Below are 17,138 nucleotides of genomic sequence, written 5' to 3'. Positions count from 1 at the left end.
TGGCTGCCAGGAAGACAGCAGAGACGCTTTTCCAGTTTGCCTGTTAATTGTGCTGAGTGGGGAGAGAAGTTGCTGAGAGAGTCAAGAGTATTTGGGGTGCATGAAGGGAAGTGTCTTGCTGTTAACTAAACACAGGCATGGCTTCTGCACATTCTGGCCAGATGTCTCTATCTTTTCCTCTCCTTACACCAGAGACCTATCCTACATGGCAGGTCAAAATGAAAGCACTTTTACAAAGGGAAAAGCTTTACCATATTATAGAAGATGACCCCCCTAATGAGGATGATGATGGATGGCCAGCGTGGCATGAGGCAGACATGAGAGCCAGGGGGACAATTATTCTGAGTGTCCAGGACCAGTTGTTGGTCAACTTGGAGAACCAGCAGACTGCACGGGCTGTTTGGAATAAACTTCGAGATATGCATCTAAGACAAAATGCAGGATCCAGTGTGCTTTTCTTTAAAAAGCTGTGTAGGCTGGAATTGCAGAAAGATGGTGATTTGCCCAGCCATCTAGCCCAATTAAAACGTCTCAGACAGGATCTTGTCCAGCGAGACTTAAATATTTCAGAAGCTGTTTTTGCAATGCTTATCATAAACAGTTTGGATGAATCTTATGATGCTGTAGCTGCTCAATTGTCGTCTTTGCCCAATGACCGTCTAACAGAAGATTATGTGTCTAGCGTGCTCTTGAATGAGTGGGATCGCAGACAGACTGCTAGAGAAAGCAGGGACAAGGCTGTTGGAAATGCCTACAAGCCTTCAACAGGGGAAAGTGAAAGTGTTGCAAAAGCTCTTAAAATGCGCCGCTGTTTTTCTTGCGGAGAGGTCGGCCATTTTAAAAATCAGTGTAAAAACTCTTCAAAGAAGAAGGGCAACTTCAAAGGCAAAGGGGGAGGAGGCCGAAAACCCCAAGGGCCAGCTGCATCAAAGGCTTTGATTTCACGCAGTTCTAATCAACTCACACGTTCTGTTTTTGTTGTCGACTCAGGAGCCACAAGGCACGTGGCCAATGATAAAAATCTCTTTCTTCATCTTGAGAAACAGGGAGGAGCAATTCATCAAGCGGATGGAACGACTATTAAAAGTTTGGCTCAGGGAACGGTTTCTTTGCAGAGCCTTAATGCAACAGTTAAAAATGTTATGTATGCTCCTCATTTGCAGGATAATCTCTTGAGTGTTTCTCAGCTAGACGCTCAAGGATTTAAAGTGGTGTTTGCAAACTCTCGGTGTGAAATTCTTCGAGACAACAAACTCATTCTTTATGCTAAGTGTGTTGATGGTTTATATGTATTGCCTTTTGTTACAGGTACAGCTGCTGGAGCAACTAAAGAAACTGAAAAGGCGTGCTGTAATATATCAGTAGATAAGAATGAGAAATTGCATAACCATTGTATTCATGATTATCATCGTTTGTTTGGTCATTTGCATTTCCAGGCAGTAGGTAAAATGCAAAATATGGTTGAGGGCATGAAAGTTCAAAAGTGTCCTTATCATATGAAATGTGTCTCATGTGCAGAGAACAAAATTAAGCAAGCTCCCAAAGGTACAAAATCTGGGAGGGAGGTTAAGAAACCTTATGAGATTGTGCATGCAGACTTGGTTGGACCTCTAGCGCTCTCTAGAGGAAACTCATGTTATTTTTTGGTTCTGATAGATGCCTATTCTAGATATGTTTGGGTCTATATGTTACAAAAGAAGTCTGAAGCCTTCTCTAAGTTTCAAAAATTTTGTGCATGGCTCAGGAATGTTCACGATGAGCATGTACGTTGTCTTTTTACTGACAGGGGTGGAGAATTTTGTTCAGAACAGTTTGAAAACTTTACTGCTGAACAGGGCATAGAGCACATGACTGCCACGCCCAGATCTCCATGGCAGAATGGTTTATGTGAAAGAGTAAACCAGACCTTGCAACAAGGAATTAAAACTCTGTTGCATGATTCAGGCCTACCCAACCCCTTCTGGGCTGAAGCTCTATCGTGTTTCACCTATATTTACAACCGCAGATATCAATCAGCCATTGATTGCACCCCATACGAAATGCTGTTCAAAAGGAAACCGTTTGTAAAACATTTAAAAATTTTCGGTTCTGAAGTTTGGGTGCACACTCTGCAAGGTGACAAACTGAGCAAATCTGGTCAACATGGCATTTTTCTAGGTTATGAAAAAGGTTCTTATCGTGTGCTGATGACAGACACAAACACAATTAGGCTGACCAGAAGCATGGATTGTAATCCAAAATGGGACAAAGTTGGCATTTTTCAATGTCATCCCATTTCAGATGATGAGGTGGTGAAACCAATTAACAAAGAGGCAAAACCTGTAATTGATGCTGATGGTAGCACAGATTCTGACACTGATACAGATGATCAGAATGAAAAGACCTCTTTTAAGAAATCAGATGGGTCTGACACTGATCTAGAGGTAGAATCTTTGCCAGATACAGGTCACCATTCTCCCAAGGAGGAGGAACCAGACCCAGAGGATCCCAGAGTATTGCGTAGATCTGAGAGAACTACCAAGGGACAAGCACCTAAACGATTTTCTAAAGAATTTGCTAAAGCTGCTATTTCAGATATGGCTGCCACTAGCAATCCAAACTCAGTTTTTGAACCAACTAACTACAAAGAGGTTCAAAATTTACCTGAAAAAGATGCCGAACCTTGGCTTAATGCCATGAAAGCTGAATTGAATTCCCTAAAGCAAAATGACACGTGGGAATTGGTTCCAGTAGAACCAGGCATGAAACTTGTAGACAGCAGGTGGATTTACAAAACCAAGACTGATCAGACTGGTAAAGTGGTCAGATATAAAGCCAGATTAGTTGCACGTGGTTTTTCTCAAGTTCCTGATCAGGACTATCATGAGACATATTCACCGACAGTCAAATTTGAGACAGTTAGGCTGTTGATGAAAATTGCTGCAGAAGAGGGCATGACCATATCTCATCATGACGTAAATACTGCGTTTTTGTACGGAATTCTCAACGAGAGTATTTACATGTCACCGCCAGATGGAGTGCAGATAAAAAAGGGAATGGTGTGTAAATTAAAAAAATCCCTGTATGGTCTAAAACAAAGCGCTCGATGCTGGCACACTAAGCTGACAGACGTGCTGTTTTCCTTAGGTTTCCAGCAAGGAAAGGCTGATTCTTGTGTTTTTGTTAAAGAATCTAACCAGCACAAATTGTACTGCATTTGTTTTGTGGATGATATTTTGTTTTTCTGGAAGGATGCAAATATTTACAAAACCACTCTTGCAAAGCTGCAAAAGCATTTTGATATGAAAGACCTAGGGGAAGTCAGCAATTATCTCTCACTGGAAGTAGAGAGAAATAAGCAAGGTGATGTTTTGCTGCATCAATCACGTAAGATAAATGATGTGATTGAAAAATTAAATCTGACAGATGCCAATTCTGTAGACACCCCCATGGTCACAGGGTACCAACATGATACTAATGCTAATGTTTTTCCTGACACTACATTGTTCAGAAGTGTGTTGGGTAAACTTAGTTTTATAGCAAGGTGCACAAGACCAGACATTGCTGTTAGCGTAAATTTGCTCAGCAGATATGTAAATAAACCTACAGTGCAAGACTGGAAGGCGCTGAAACGCATAGTTAGGTATTTAAAAGGCACTATGCATTACAGGTTGAAGCTTACTAGCCAAAACTCTGGAGGTCTTGAGATCTATGCCGATGCCAGTTTTGGTAGTGATACAACTGATGGCAAGAGCACCTCAGGTGTGTGTTATTTGTACAATCAGTGCCTATTTGATTGGTCTTGTAAGAAACAGGCAACAATAAGCATGAGTTCATGTGAAGCAGAACTCAACGCTTTAAATTTTTCCCTCATGAATGTAGAGTGGTTGTTGCAACTATGTGAGGATATGAGAGTAAAAATTTGTTGTCCAGTTCAAGTTTATCAGGACAACAAAGCCTGCATAGAACTAATCCATTCAGAAGGGTGCAAGCAAAGAACAAAACATTTGCTAATCAAATTGCACCGTGCCAGAGAATGCATTCAGAAGGGAGTTGTAAAAGTCTCATATATGCCAGGGAAAGAAATACCTGCTGATGCTTTGACTAAAGCTGTTAATAAGGAACAACTTGGTATATATGTAAAGAAATTGCTTTTGTGCTAGATTTTCATAATGGTCAGAATGAAAAGGGGGAGGTTGTGAGCATTTTCACCCCTCCCATTCTGAAAATCTGGTGATATCTGCTGTTGGGAGGGAACAGTTAGGAATTGTTACTTTGTTGTTTTTCATTCCTGACTCTGCTCTCTGCCGTGTGCTGTGTGCAGTTTAATATCTTCTGTAGACAAGATGGCTAAGTGAGAGGCTGTAACACTCACAAAGCCAGATCTGTAAATATGCAGTAGTTAATAGAAATAAATGAGGAATGTTTTGAAACCTCTACAAATGCTTCTGCTGTTCACTGCTGATTTGGTGCTCATAAAGCCCAGTTATGAGTCCATGATTCCCGGGTGTATGCTGAAGGTGTTCCAGACGTCCTGCCCAGGCATAGGGGCCTAAGAAGACCTGGACAGATCCTGGCATTTACCCACAGCCATATGTCCGCTTTTGCCCTCCTTTTCAGGATTAAAATTTCTACCCGGGCGGATTTTTAAAATTTGGCACAATGTCTTGGTTTTTTGTTTTGTAACGCAAGAAAAATTTCCTAGTGCATTCGACTCAGATCTAAGCTGGTCTGCAGCAGAGAATCACAACAGAGAAGCATCTTAAACTAGCTCCATCCTATAGAAATCCCTTTTCTTGTGGCTGAACTCAAAGGACTCTGGCTCAGCTACAAGATTTTGGAGAGGGATTATGGGAGGACAAGACTTAACAGGAGAGTCCATATGTACATGTTGTTGTTGTTTAGTTGTTTAGTTGTGTCCGCCTCTTCGTGACCCCATGGACCATAGCACGCCAGTCACTCCTGTCTTGCACTGCCTCCCGCAGTTTGGTCAAACTCATGTTGGTAGCTTCGAGAACACTGTCCCACCATCTCGTCCTCTGTCGTCCCCTTCTCCTTCTGCCCTCCATCTTTCCCAACATCAGGGTCTTTTCCAGGGAGTCTTCTCTTCTCATGAGGTGGCCAAAGTATTGGAGCCTCAGCTTCAGGATCTGTCCTTCCAGTGAGCACTCAGGGCTGATTTCCTTAAGAATGGAGAGGTTTGATCGTCTTGCAGTCCATGGGACTCTCAAGAGTCTCCTCCAGCACCATAATTCAAAAGCATCAATTCTTCGGCGATCAGCCTTCTTTATGGTCCAGCTCTCACTTCCATACATCACTACTGGGAAAACCATAGCTTTAACTATACGGACCTTTGTCGGCAAGGTTATGTCTCTGCTTTTTAAGATGCTGTCTAGGTTTGTCATTGCTTTTCTCCCAAGAAGCAGGCGTATTTTAATTTCGTGACTGCTGTCACCATCTGCAGTGATCAAGGAGCCCAAGAAAGTAAAATCTCTCACTGCCTCCATTTCTTCCCCTTCTATTTGCCAGGAGGTGATGGGACCAGTGGCCATGATCTTGGTTTTTTTGATGTTGAGCTTCAGACCATATTTTGCGCTCTCCTCTTTCACCCTCATTAAAAGGTTCTTTAATTCCTCCTCGCTTTCTGCCATCAAGGTTGTGTCATCTGCATATCGGAGGTTGTTGATATTTCTTCCGGCAATCTTAATTCCGGCTTGGGATTCATCTAGTCCAGCCTTTCGCATGATGAATTCTGCATATAAGTTAAATAAGCAGGGAGACAATATACAACCTTGTCGTACTCCTTTCCCAATTTTGAACCAATCAGTTATTCCATATCCAGTTCTAACTGTAGCTTCTTGTCCCACATAGAGATTTCTCAGGAGACAGATGAGGTGATCAGGCACTCCCATTTCTTTAAGAACTTGCCATAGTTTGCTGTGGTCGACACAGTCAAATGCTTTTGCATAGTCAATGAAGCAGAAGTAGATGTTTTTTCTGGAACTCTCTAGCTTTCTCCATAATCCAGCGCATGTTTGCAATTGGGTCTCTGGTTTAATAAATTGTTCTGTGCACACTGATGTTCACAAAGAGGTGAACATGACCCCAGCTTTCATGAGCAATATGCATTATCATAATCTTTTTGTTTGAAAGTTAAGAACATTGCCCCAAAGATTTTTCTTTCCTTTGGGAATTATAGGGACAGAATTGTGTAGAAATTTATATATGCTACTACAGCAGCAAGAGTTTTACTTGCCCCAAAGTGGAAAGAAGCAGAAGTCCCAGGAAAGGAGGAATGGATACAAAAACTTATGGAATATGCAGAAATGCACAAAACTTACCAGAATAATAAGAAATCAGGATGAACTTTTTTTAAATAAAAGAATGGAAATGGTTTATTGAATATTTACAGATAAATTGTAAACAGATAAAAAAAACAGCACTGGCAGGATTATTGTAATAGCCTGCAGTTACATAAGAGTATATATTTAAAGAAGATGAATAAATGAGTACAGTAAGTTAATTTGGATATTTAAAAAATACATTTAAGGAACCGCAGGAAGAGGGGGAAGGAAGTCAAATTTTGAAATGTTGAATTGATTGTAAAGCTAATGAAATGTACAAATTTGAAAAGTTTAATTAAAAAACTAAAAAAAGAGAAAAGGAAGGTAAGAACATTGCTACTAGCAATTTATCACAGCTTCTAAAGCAGGCATCCCCAAACTTCGGCCCTCAAGATGTTTTGGACTACAATTCCCATCTCCCCCGACCACTGGTCCTGTTAGCTAGGGATCATGGGAATTGTAGGCCAAAACATCTGGAGGGCCGCAGTTTGAGGATGCCTGTTCTAAAGCCTACATATAGGAGGGGTATTTAGAATGAGAGCTGATCTGTAGTTAAAAGCAGAAGTCGGCAAACGTGTCCTCTTTTTCGCTCTTCAAAATATGGCAACCCTGATTTTTTTTGTCCTCGCCCCAGTTTACTGTTCCTGCTTGTGTTCCAGGCCAATATGGGATCCCCAAGCCGTGGAATTTTCCATTCCAGAAGAGTTACTGGTTCGGAGAGGCCTCGGGCGATGGCTCCCCGCACCCCATCCCTACAAATTCTCTCAACTCTGCCGAAGGTAAAGCCGCTGTTGATTCTGCGGGGCCTTTTTTGGCGTGGCCCCTTTGCCTCTTTTCTCCTTTCGAGGGCAGCCTCCTGCAGCCTGTGCAGCAACCGTATCTCTCAGTGCTTTGTGGAACTGAGAAAACAACGAAACAAAACCGTAAAGCCCTTTTACATGGTCTTAGACGACTGGGAGGCAAACGCTGCCTGGTCCCTTGAATAACCAGTACCTATACTATTAACATGCCACCCCAAATTTATTGGGATTTTTAAAGAGAAAAACAAAACTTAATATCAAATATCGGGGGTAGGGTTGTCCAAAACTAAAACATTGAAGTAAATATAATAAGAACACAGAAAAAGAGAGAGAGAGAGAGAGAGAGAGAGAGAGAGAGAGAGAAGCAGGGAAAAAGGAAAGGGAGAGTGAGAAATAAAGAGGAAGAAATAGACAACAGATTTAAAAAGAGAGAGGGAACCCAGCGCCCTGATGGAAATCTACCTTCTTTAAGCGAAGAAACAGAAAGATGCTGAGACAAATTTGTACATTTAGGGACGTTTTTCATGTTTGATGTTTTATCGTGTTTTTAATATTCTGTTGGGAGCTGCCCAGAGTGGGTGGGGTATAAATAAATTATTATTATTATTATTATTATTATTATTATTATTATTATTAATCTATATTTCGACCGCCCTGCAACCTAGCGGTGCCATTACGCAACAGATGAAATGTACAAACGTCCCCCCCCGAAATGTTCTCCTTTCTTTATGTTTCCACTGCCCCGTTATTTTTATTCAACGAACCTCAGGGCTCCTACCGCCCCCTGGGATCGTCCTGGTTCTCCCCGCCCCTGTGGGGGGACATCCACTTTGGACGCCGACGCCGGGTTCAAGGTTCCTGACCCCCATTGCATAGACGAAAGAGTTTTGATGCTTTCTGGCGGCCGATGCCTTGTGCTTCGAGGAGGGACGCGGGGTGGCGCTGTGGTCTAAACTAGGGCTTGCCAATCAGAAGGTTGGCGGTTCGAATCCCTGCGACGGAGTGAGCTTCCGTTACTCTGTCCCTGCTCCTGCCAACCTTGCAGTTCGAAAGTACTCCAAAAAGTGCAAGTAGATAAATAGGTACCGCTGCGGCGAGAAGGTAAACGGCGTTTCCGTGCGCTCTGGTTTCCGTCACGGTGTCCTGTTGCACCAGAAACAGTTTAGTCCTGCTGGCCACATGACCCAGAAAGCTGTCTGTGGTCAAATGCTGGCTCCCTCGGCCTGAAAGCGAGATGAGCGCTGCAACCCCAGAGTCGTCTTTGACTGGACTGAACCGTCCAGGGGTCCTTTGCTTTTACCTGTGCTTCAAGGATGCGTCTCATGAATGGAACGGAACGGAACATAATGCACATTTGTGCGGAAATGTAGAGGACGCACAGCTTCCTGACCCGACGGCTCATTTCCCCGCAGTGATCGTGGAGGACCCTCCCGCCCACCTAAAGGTGGGGGTCTCGATCCGCAACCTGGTGAAGATCTATCACAGCGGTGGGAAGATTGCCGTCAACGGCCTGAGCCTCGACTTCTACGAGGGCCAGATCACATCCTTCCTGGGACATAACGGGGCCGGGAAGACGACCACAATGTAAGTTGACCCGGAGGTTAGTCTCTGTGTATTTTCCACGATTGGGGAACTTTTAGCCCTCCAGATGTTGCCGAACGCCATCTGTCGAGGAAGCACATTCCTGCTAAAAATGGTCTCTGCGTGAAGATGTTAGTTCTCCTCTCATTATTTTTATTTATTTTGTAACAATTATACACTGCTTTTTTAACATACAGACACACCCAAAGCAGTTAACGAGAGATAAAGCAATAGCTTGTTCGGCAAACATTTCATTTCTTTTTTCTTACATAATATTTATTAAATTTTCTGTTTTACAATTTAGAATAGTCATTTAAGCATCCTTAAATTATCAGCGACTTCTCTTCTTCTCTTTCCACACTTCCTTTTGCTTATCATAAATCCCTGCATATTTTACAAAAACTAAACCATTCGGCATCCATTATTACATCCATCAAAACTTATTCACACTGTTGAATTTATCTTAATGTTTTTTAAGACAAGCGTCTTATTTCTTTTGCCAAAACGTTTTTTAATTGATATTCCACATCGTAACAAATCAGCCACAAATAAAAAAGAAATCTAATGCGATCTTTCGAAAAACCGGCTTTCCTTTCTGTTCCCCTTGTCGCTGCATAGTTTTCCTGGTTATTTCCAATTCATATTCTGTTCCCTATAATCAACCTTATATTGAAGTAAAATAAAGGAAGTGTTTTCAATTAAAAATGAAACATTTAGAAGATATAAACCACTTTGAGACTTCCCAAACCGCCCCCTTACAACCGAGAGGCATGTAAATGTTGTGAAATAAATATGCAATAAATTCAGCAATATACTGAACCACCTGTCTAAGTAACTAGATGGCCTTTTATAAACGACAATGTCTTTAGCAGGTGCACCTCTAACAATTCGTTTTCAAAGGCACCCATTTCCTTGACCCATGGGTAGGCAAACTAAGGCCCGGGGGCCGGCTCCGGTCCAATCACCTTCTAAATCCAGCCCACGGATGGTCCGGGAATCAGCGTGTTTTTACATGAGTAGAATGTGTCCTTTTATTTAAAATGCATCTCTGGGTCATTTGTGGGGCATAGAAATTCGTTCATCCCCCCCTTCAAAATACAGTCCGGCCCCCCACAAGGTCTGAGGGACAGTGGACCGGCCCCCTGCAGAAAAAGTTTGCTGACCCCTGGTTTGACCTCTTAAAGACGACTTGTTGCACAACAGCTGGGAGCTAAGTTTGGGTGCTGAATCGATCATTTCTCCCTGCCTCTTTGTGACATCCTAGGTCCATCCTGACCGGCTTGCTGCCCCCCAGTTCCGGGACGGCGTATGTGATGGGGAGGGACATCTGTTCCGACATGGACGTCATCCGGAGGACGATGGGCGTCTGTCCTCAACACAACGTCCTCTTCGACATGTAACTTGCTTATTTTATCGTCCTTTTGTCTCTTCGGTTTCGAGCGACATGGGGTGGTTTGCAGGGTAAACACACAAAAACAAACCCTCCCAGCGGCCCCCGGTTTAAAAGGATAGGGTGTTAATCTGCCTGGTTAGAGAAAAACGTTTTCGCCTGGTGCCTAAAATTATGTGCCGGGCGAGCCTCCCTGGGGAGAGCATCCCAGAAACGGAGCCACCACGGAAAAGGCCCTGTTCTCGTGTATTCAGCCTCCGGACCTCGCACAGAGGAAGCTTACGAAGAAGGGCCTCGGATGATGATCTTAGGGTCCGGGTCAGTTCATACGGGGAGGTCTTGAGGTCCTGAGCCATTTAAAGCTTTATAGGTCCAAACCAGCACTTGGAATTGGGCTCGGAAATGGATTCGTAGCCAGTGCAGTCGGACCAGGATTGGTGCGATAGGCTCAAGCTGTCTAGCCGGTCCGGTGAGCGACCAGGCCGCTGATTTCTGCACCGGCTGATGTTTCCAAACCGTCTTCAGAGGCGGACCTACGTAGAACGCATTGCAATAATAGAGCACATCGCCGTTTATTACGGCAAACAGACAGCATACAGAGAAGCTTAAAGGTCTGGTGTGCAGATCTATTTTCCGGCCCATGGCGTTTTCGCTGCGGAGTGTTTAGCATCCTCTTGACGTCTTCTCCCTCTCTCTCTCTCTCTCTCTCTCTCTCTCCTGCATCTCCCCCCCCAAAAAAAACCTCCCCGTCCCCCTCCAGCCTGACCGTGGAAGAGCATATCTGGTTTTACGGCCGCCTCAAGGGCCTTTCTGGAGAGCAAGTCCGGAAGGAGACGGAACAGATCATCCAGGATGTGGGGCTGCCCCACAAGAGGCGAGATCAGACCAAGAACCTGTCAGGTGAGTTTGGGGGGTCATAGGATATGGGGGAGGAGGAGGGGGAGTCCTAAGGGAAGACGAATGAACGGGGCCTCTCCCCTTCAACGTTCCCCCCGTGAAAATAGGGACGTGCTATTCCATCCCCTCCAACGTTTCTCCTATGAAAAGAGAGACGTCCTATTCCATCCCCTCCAACATTTCTCCCGTGAAAATAGGGACATCCTATTCCATCACCTCCAACATTTCTCCCGTGAAAATAGGGACGTCCTATTCCATCCCCTCTAACATTTCTCCTATGAAAAGAGGGACGTCCTATTCCATCCCCTCCAACATTTCTCCTATGAAAAGAGGGACCTCCTATTCCATCCCCTCCAACATTTCTCCCGTGAAAATAGGGGCATCCTATTCCATCCCCTCCAACATTTCTCCCGTGAAAATAGGGGCATCCTATTCCATCCCCTCCAACATTTCTCCCATGAAAATAGGGGCGTCCTATTCCATCCCCTCCAACGTTTCTCCCGTGAACATAGGGACATCCTATTCCATCCCCTCCAACGTTTCTCCCGTGAAAATAGGGACGTCCTATTCCATCCCCTCCAACGTTTCTCCCGTGAAAATAGGGACGTCCTATTCCATCCCCTCCAACGTTTCTCCCGTGAAAATAGGGACGTCCTATTCCATCCCCTCCAACGTTTCTCCCGTGAAAATAGGGACGTCCTACTCCATCCCCTCCAACATTTCTCCTATGAAAATAGGGAATGTCCTATTCCATCCCCTCCAACATTTCTCCAATGAAAATAGGGACATCCTATTCCATCCCCTCCAACGTTTCTCCCCTGAAAATAGGGACGTCCTATTCCATCCCCTCCAACATTTCTCCCATGAAAATAGGGACGTCCTATTCCATCCCCTCCAACATTTATCCCATGAAAATAGGGACGTCCTATTCCATCCCCTCCAACATTTCTCCCATGAAAATAGGGATGTCCTATTCCATCCCCTCCAACGTTTCTTCCATGAAAATAGGGACGTCCTATTCCATCCCCTCCAACATTTCTCCCCTGAAAATAGGGACGTCCTATTCCATCCCCTCCAACATTTATCCCATGAAAATAGGGACGTCCTATTCCATCCCCTCCAACGTTTCTCCTGTGAAAATAGGGATGTTCTATTCCATCCCCTCCAACATTTCTCCCGTGAAAATAGGGATGTCCTATTCCATCCCCTCCAACGTTTCTCCTGTGAAAATAGGAACTGTTCGTCTTTCTAGGTGGCATGCAACGCAAACTGTCTGTGGCCATTGCTTTCGTGGGGGGCTCCAAGGTGGTGATTCTGGATGAGCCGACGGCCGGCGTCGACCCCTACTCTCGCCGTGGCATCTGGGACCTCCTGCTGAAGTACCGTACAGGTCTGAGTTGTGGGGGATTTATTTGGTTTTTATTTGGAGATGGATGGAGTGGGGATGGTTTGCTTAGTGCATTTTGACCCACAGGTGTAGTAGAGCAAGTCGCCCCTAATTAATTTCATGCAGGTACTAGCTGTGCGATCTCCGAGGCGGCCTTGGTTCCCCGAGGAGCAGCTTGGTCTCGGGGCGGTTAGCTCTCTGTTGGAGGCGTGGTCTCCGGGGCGTGAGGGATTGTGGGAGTATGTTTGTCCGTTGCTTGTTGAATGTCCACTGGAGGGCGCAATTATTTGACCACAAATACAGGTTTTTACCTGTCTTAGGTGTGTCAGCTGGTCAGTGTAAGTGCATGATTACCTGCTTACATGTGATTTTGAGGTTGTAGCCAAATTTCAGGACGATCGGGTAAGTGCTTGTGGGAGAAAAGTGCAGAATAACACACATGCACCTTCACTACTTTTATATATATGTAGAAGATAATGTGCAAAATCTTCATTAGGCCCTGATCTGCAGAGACAGAGGCACTCTTTTGCCAGTCTGCCAGTATATTTCCTAGCCCACGTATTTTAGTAGGCTCGTCGAAAAAAGAAATGCTTTTAGCCGGTGCAGAAAGGAGCCCAGAGAAGGAGCCTTGCCTGAGGTCAAGTGGCAGGGTGTTCCGAAGGTTAGGTGCCTCTGAGCTAAACTAGGAAAGGTGTGTTTTTGAATCCGACCCGCTTGCTCAAAGAGCGCACCCCCCTCTTTCCCCGCCAATGCCAGGCCGGACGGTCATCCTGTCGACGCATTACATGGACGAGGCCGACCTCCTGGGTGACCGGGTGGCCATCATATCCCAGGGCCGCCTTTGCTGCTGCGGGTCCTCGCTCTTTCTCAAGACCAAGCTGGGCACGGGATACTACCTGACGCTGGTGAAGAGGGAGGCAGGCAGGGGGCACCACCCGGCAGGCGCTAATGGGGTGGCAGCCCTCACCAGCAAAAAGGTAGGTAAAGGTAAAGGGACCCCTGACCATTAGGTCCAGTCGCGGACGACTCTGGGGTTGCGGCACTCATCTCTCTTTACTGGCCAAGGGAGCTGGTGTACAGCTTCTGGGTCATGTGGCCAGCATAACAAAGCCGCTTCTGGCGAACCAGAGCAGCGCACGGAAACGCCGTTTACCTTCCCGCCGGAGTGGTACCTATTTATCTACTTGCACTTTGACGTGCTTTCGAACTGCTAGGTTGGCAGGAGCTGGGACTGAGCAACGGGAGCTCACCCCGTCGCGGGGATTCGAACCGCCGATCTTCTGATCGGCAAGCCCTAGGCTCTGTGGTTTAAGCCACAGCGCCACCCCGCGTCCCAGCTCCTGCAAAAAGGTAAATTTGAGCAACAGCAAAAAAAGGATGGTGGTTTTCTCTGAAAGGAGAGCTTTCAGTTTATTGGGGTACATGGGGTGATCGGGGAGGGGGGCTGGTGGGGGGGACACCAAGCTCCCTTTTGGGCTTTCTTTTCTCTTTTTGAAATACAATTTATTAATTTTATAATGACAAAATAATAATATTATATTATATTATATTATATTTATTACAGTATTTATACCCTGCCCATCTGGCTGGGTTTCCCCCACCACTCTGGGCGGCTTCCAACAAATAGTAAAAATATATTAAAATATCACAGATTAAAAACTTCCCTAAACAGGGCTGCCTTTAGGTGTTTTCTAAATGTCAGGTAGTTGTTTATCTCCCTGACCTCCGATGGAAGGGCGTTCCACAGGGCGGGTGCCACTACCGAGAAGGCCCTCTGTCTGGTTCCCTGTAGCTTTGCTTCCCACAGGGAGGGAACCGCCAGAAGGCCCTCGGCGCTGGACCTCAGTGTCTGGGCTGAACGATGGGGGTGGAGACGCTCCTTCAGGTATACTGGACCGAGGCCATCTGGCTGGGTTTCCCCAGCTACTCTGGGCGGCTCCCAACAGAAATATTAAAATACAATAGTCTGTTAAACATTAAAAGCTTCCCTAAACAGGGCTGCCTTCAGATGTCTTCTAAATTTTCTAAATGTTTTAATTATCTGTTGGGAGCTGCCCAGAGTGGCTGGGGAAACCCAGCCAGATGGGCGGGGTATTAATAATAAATTATTATTATTATTATTATTATTATTATTACCATCACAAACAAAAATTCAAATAATAAATCTTAACTCAGTTGACTTCCCTCCACTTCCCCGTCTTGGCGCCATTGTTTTTTGCTTGTTCATATGCATGTCCCCAAAGCCCCTTATATTCGTAACAATCCAATTTCGAAACCGTTTTACCCGCCTTAATACAAGGGACTTTAAAAAGTTCTATCGAAGTCAAACTCAAACTCATCAAAGGCTGCTCCTTTCAACTCCTCCTCCTCCTCCTCCTCCTCCTCCTCCTCCTCTCCAGGCGGACAGCGATTCGGAAAGAAGTTGTGACACCGGTCTGGGCAGCGAGCAGAACAGCGAGGGCACAGGTGCAAATTCTGGCAAAGCGCCATGTGCCGGTGACGGGCGCGGATGGGGAACGCCGCCCCGAATGGGGTGACGTCGAATTCTCTGGGATTGTGTGTGTGTGTGTGTGTGTGTGTGAATGACTGCCACGAAACCCTTCCGCATTTTTCCTTTTCCTTTTTTGTGCAGATGTGGCCCAGCTGACAGCCGTGATCCAAAAACTGGTCCCGGGGTCTCGGCTGGCGGAGGATATCTGCCAGGAAATCCTCTACGTCCTCCCGTACAGCGGGGCCAAGGACGGCACTTTCGGGGAGCTGTTCCGGGAGCTGGACGCCCGCCTGGCGGAGCTGGGGATCTCGGGGTACGGGATTTCCAACACCAGCCTGGAAGAGGTTGGTAGACGGGAAAAATGGATCTCCCCGCGTTGCAAAACAGAACAATCCGACCATCCGGAAAGCAACACGGCAGGCTAATAATATAAATACATGACAGTGGCACTGTGGTAGTGATAATGAATGTGATAACGTGAACTATGGCGTATATTGAAAAAGATACGGCACAACATGCTCATACCTGCCAAGTTCCTCTCTGAAAAATAAGGGACCGGACCGAAAGTAGCATACCGGAAGTTAAACAGCGGCCATTTTGGAACTGGGCGGAGCATGCTCAGAAGTGACTTTTGATGCTGCTGTGCCCAGTTCAAAAATGGCTGCCGCACCAGAAGTCGAGCTGCAGCCATTTTGGAACTGGGCAGAGCAGCATCAAAAGTCGCTTCTGAGGATGCTCCGCCCAGTTCCAAAATGGCCGCCGCACCGGAATAAACCGGGGAAAAACAAAAAAAATCTGTTTTTTCGGCTGGAGACTTGGCAGCTATGCATGCTGGGGCAGGAGGTAAGATAAACCTGTCTGCCCGCTATCTGTGCCAATTCTTTCCTGCGTCAGGATACTTGCTCAGTACGCTTCCGTGCGTATTCCTCCTGCCAAGTTCTTAAAAACCTTTATTTCCAATTCAAATCAGCAGAGTTTGATCAGCAGCAAGAAAGTAATCAGCCTCTGTGTCTGTAAATAATGAAGAGCAGTTCTTTCTCAGTAAAACGCAGATCATAGAATCCTAGAGTTGGAAGAGACCACAAGGGCCATCCAGTCCAACCCCCTGCCAAGCAGGAAACACCATCAAAGCATTCCTGACAGATGGCTGCCAAGCCTCTGCTTAAAGACCTCCAAAGAAGGAGACTCAACCACACTCCTTGGCAGCAAATTCCACTGCCGAACAGCTCTTACTGTCAGGAAGTTCTTCCTAATGTCAGTTTCAAATCATTTTTCCAGAGTTTCTCCCGGAGGTTTAAATCTATATTGTTAATCCATTCCTCTTTTAAAGATGTCCTCCGTTTTCCTGTCTGTGATATGGGCATTTTGTGGTGCCTACAAGTAGTTCCTATGATCCCTGGGTCCCAAAAGACACCCCCGTTTTAAAGCATAATTTTGCTTTTCCCCCCCAGATCTTCTTGAAGGTGGCAGAAGACACCAGTGTCGATGTCGCAGGTAACGTGAAGGCCAGCTGTCTTGTCTGTCAATCAATCAATCAATCAATCAGAATAAGGTCCACTATTTGACTATTGATTCAAACTCTAAAATGAATTTTATATACAGTGGACGCTCAGGTTGCGAACATGATCCGTGCGGGAGGCACATTCGCAACCCACATTTGCAACCCGCAGCACTGTGCCTGCGCATGTGTGGGTTGTGATTCGCCGCTTCTGCGCATGTGCAAAGTGCAATTTAGTGCTTCTGTGCATGCGCGAGTGCCGAAACCCAGAAGTAACCCATTTGGGTACTTCCGGGTTCGCGCAGTGCGCAACCCGAAAAGACGCAACCTGAAGCGTCTCTAACCCGCAGTATGATTGTAATTGACTTCTTATTTCTGTTCTTTGTATATCGTGTCGTTGTTTTATTGCTATGGCCGATGACTGACGCAAATGAAGATTCATTCATTCTGTCTGTCAATGCTGAGGACTAGAAACTTGGAGGGGTAGGAATTTGCTAAAGGTGCTCTTGAGACTTGCATTTCCAGACTGGGAAATGTGAATCTCCAAATATTTTGCTCTGAGACCAAGCTGGGTTTATTCGTTTCGTTGTTGCATTTAGGGAGAAAAATAATAATTCTCCATTCACTTTCGTTATAAATTTCTCAACTTCTCTACTCACCGTTTCGCTAACTAAAACAAAACAAAACAAAAAAACCCAAACGCTGCAAGCCTCACTCACATGGCAGTCGCTCCATCCCCTTGACTCTTTTTTGAATACACACACACACACA

General features: G+C 45.5%; 1 protein-coding gene across 1 annotated transcript in view; it reads left to right on the top strand.

Moving 5' to 3' along the window:
• The window catches only part of ABCA7 (ATP binding cassette subfamily A member 7), a 95,616-nt gene that overhangs the window by 42,235 nt on the left and 36,243 nt on the right, over positions 1–17,138 (top strand). The window contains exons 18-26 of the mRNA XM_060275313.1: positions 6,983–7,102; positions 8,536–8,707; positions 9,969–10,100; positions 10,855–10,994; positions 12,244–12,381; positions 13,135–13,355; positions 14,778–14,844; positions 15,011–15,213; positions 16,321–16,363. Of these exons, the coding sequence (XP_060131296.1) occupies positions 6,983–7,102; positions 8,536–8,707; positions 9,969–10,100; positions 10,855–10,994; positions 12,244–12,381; positions 13,135–13,355; positions 14,778–14,844; positions 15,011–15,213; positions 16,321–16,363 (1,236 nt within the window). The remainder of the gene's footprint in view (positions 1–6,982; positions 7,103–8,535; positions 8,708–9,968; positions 10,101–10,854; positions 10,995–12,243; positions 12,382–13,134; positions 13,356–14,777; positions 14,845–15,010; positions 15,214–16,320; positions 16,364–17,138) is intronic.

This window comes from Zootoca vivipara, chromosome 6 (assembly GCF_963506605.1).
Source record: "Zootoca vivipara chromosome 6, rZooViv1.1, whole genome shotgun sequence".
NCBI lineage: Eukaryota > Metazoa > Chordata > Lepidosauria > Squamata > Lacertidae > Zootoca > Zootoca vivipara.
This window is presented reverse-complemented; position numbering and strand designations above follow the sequence as displayed.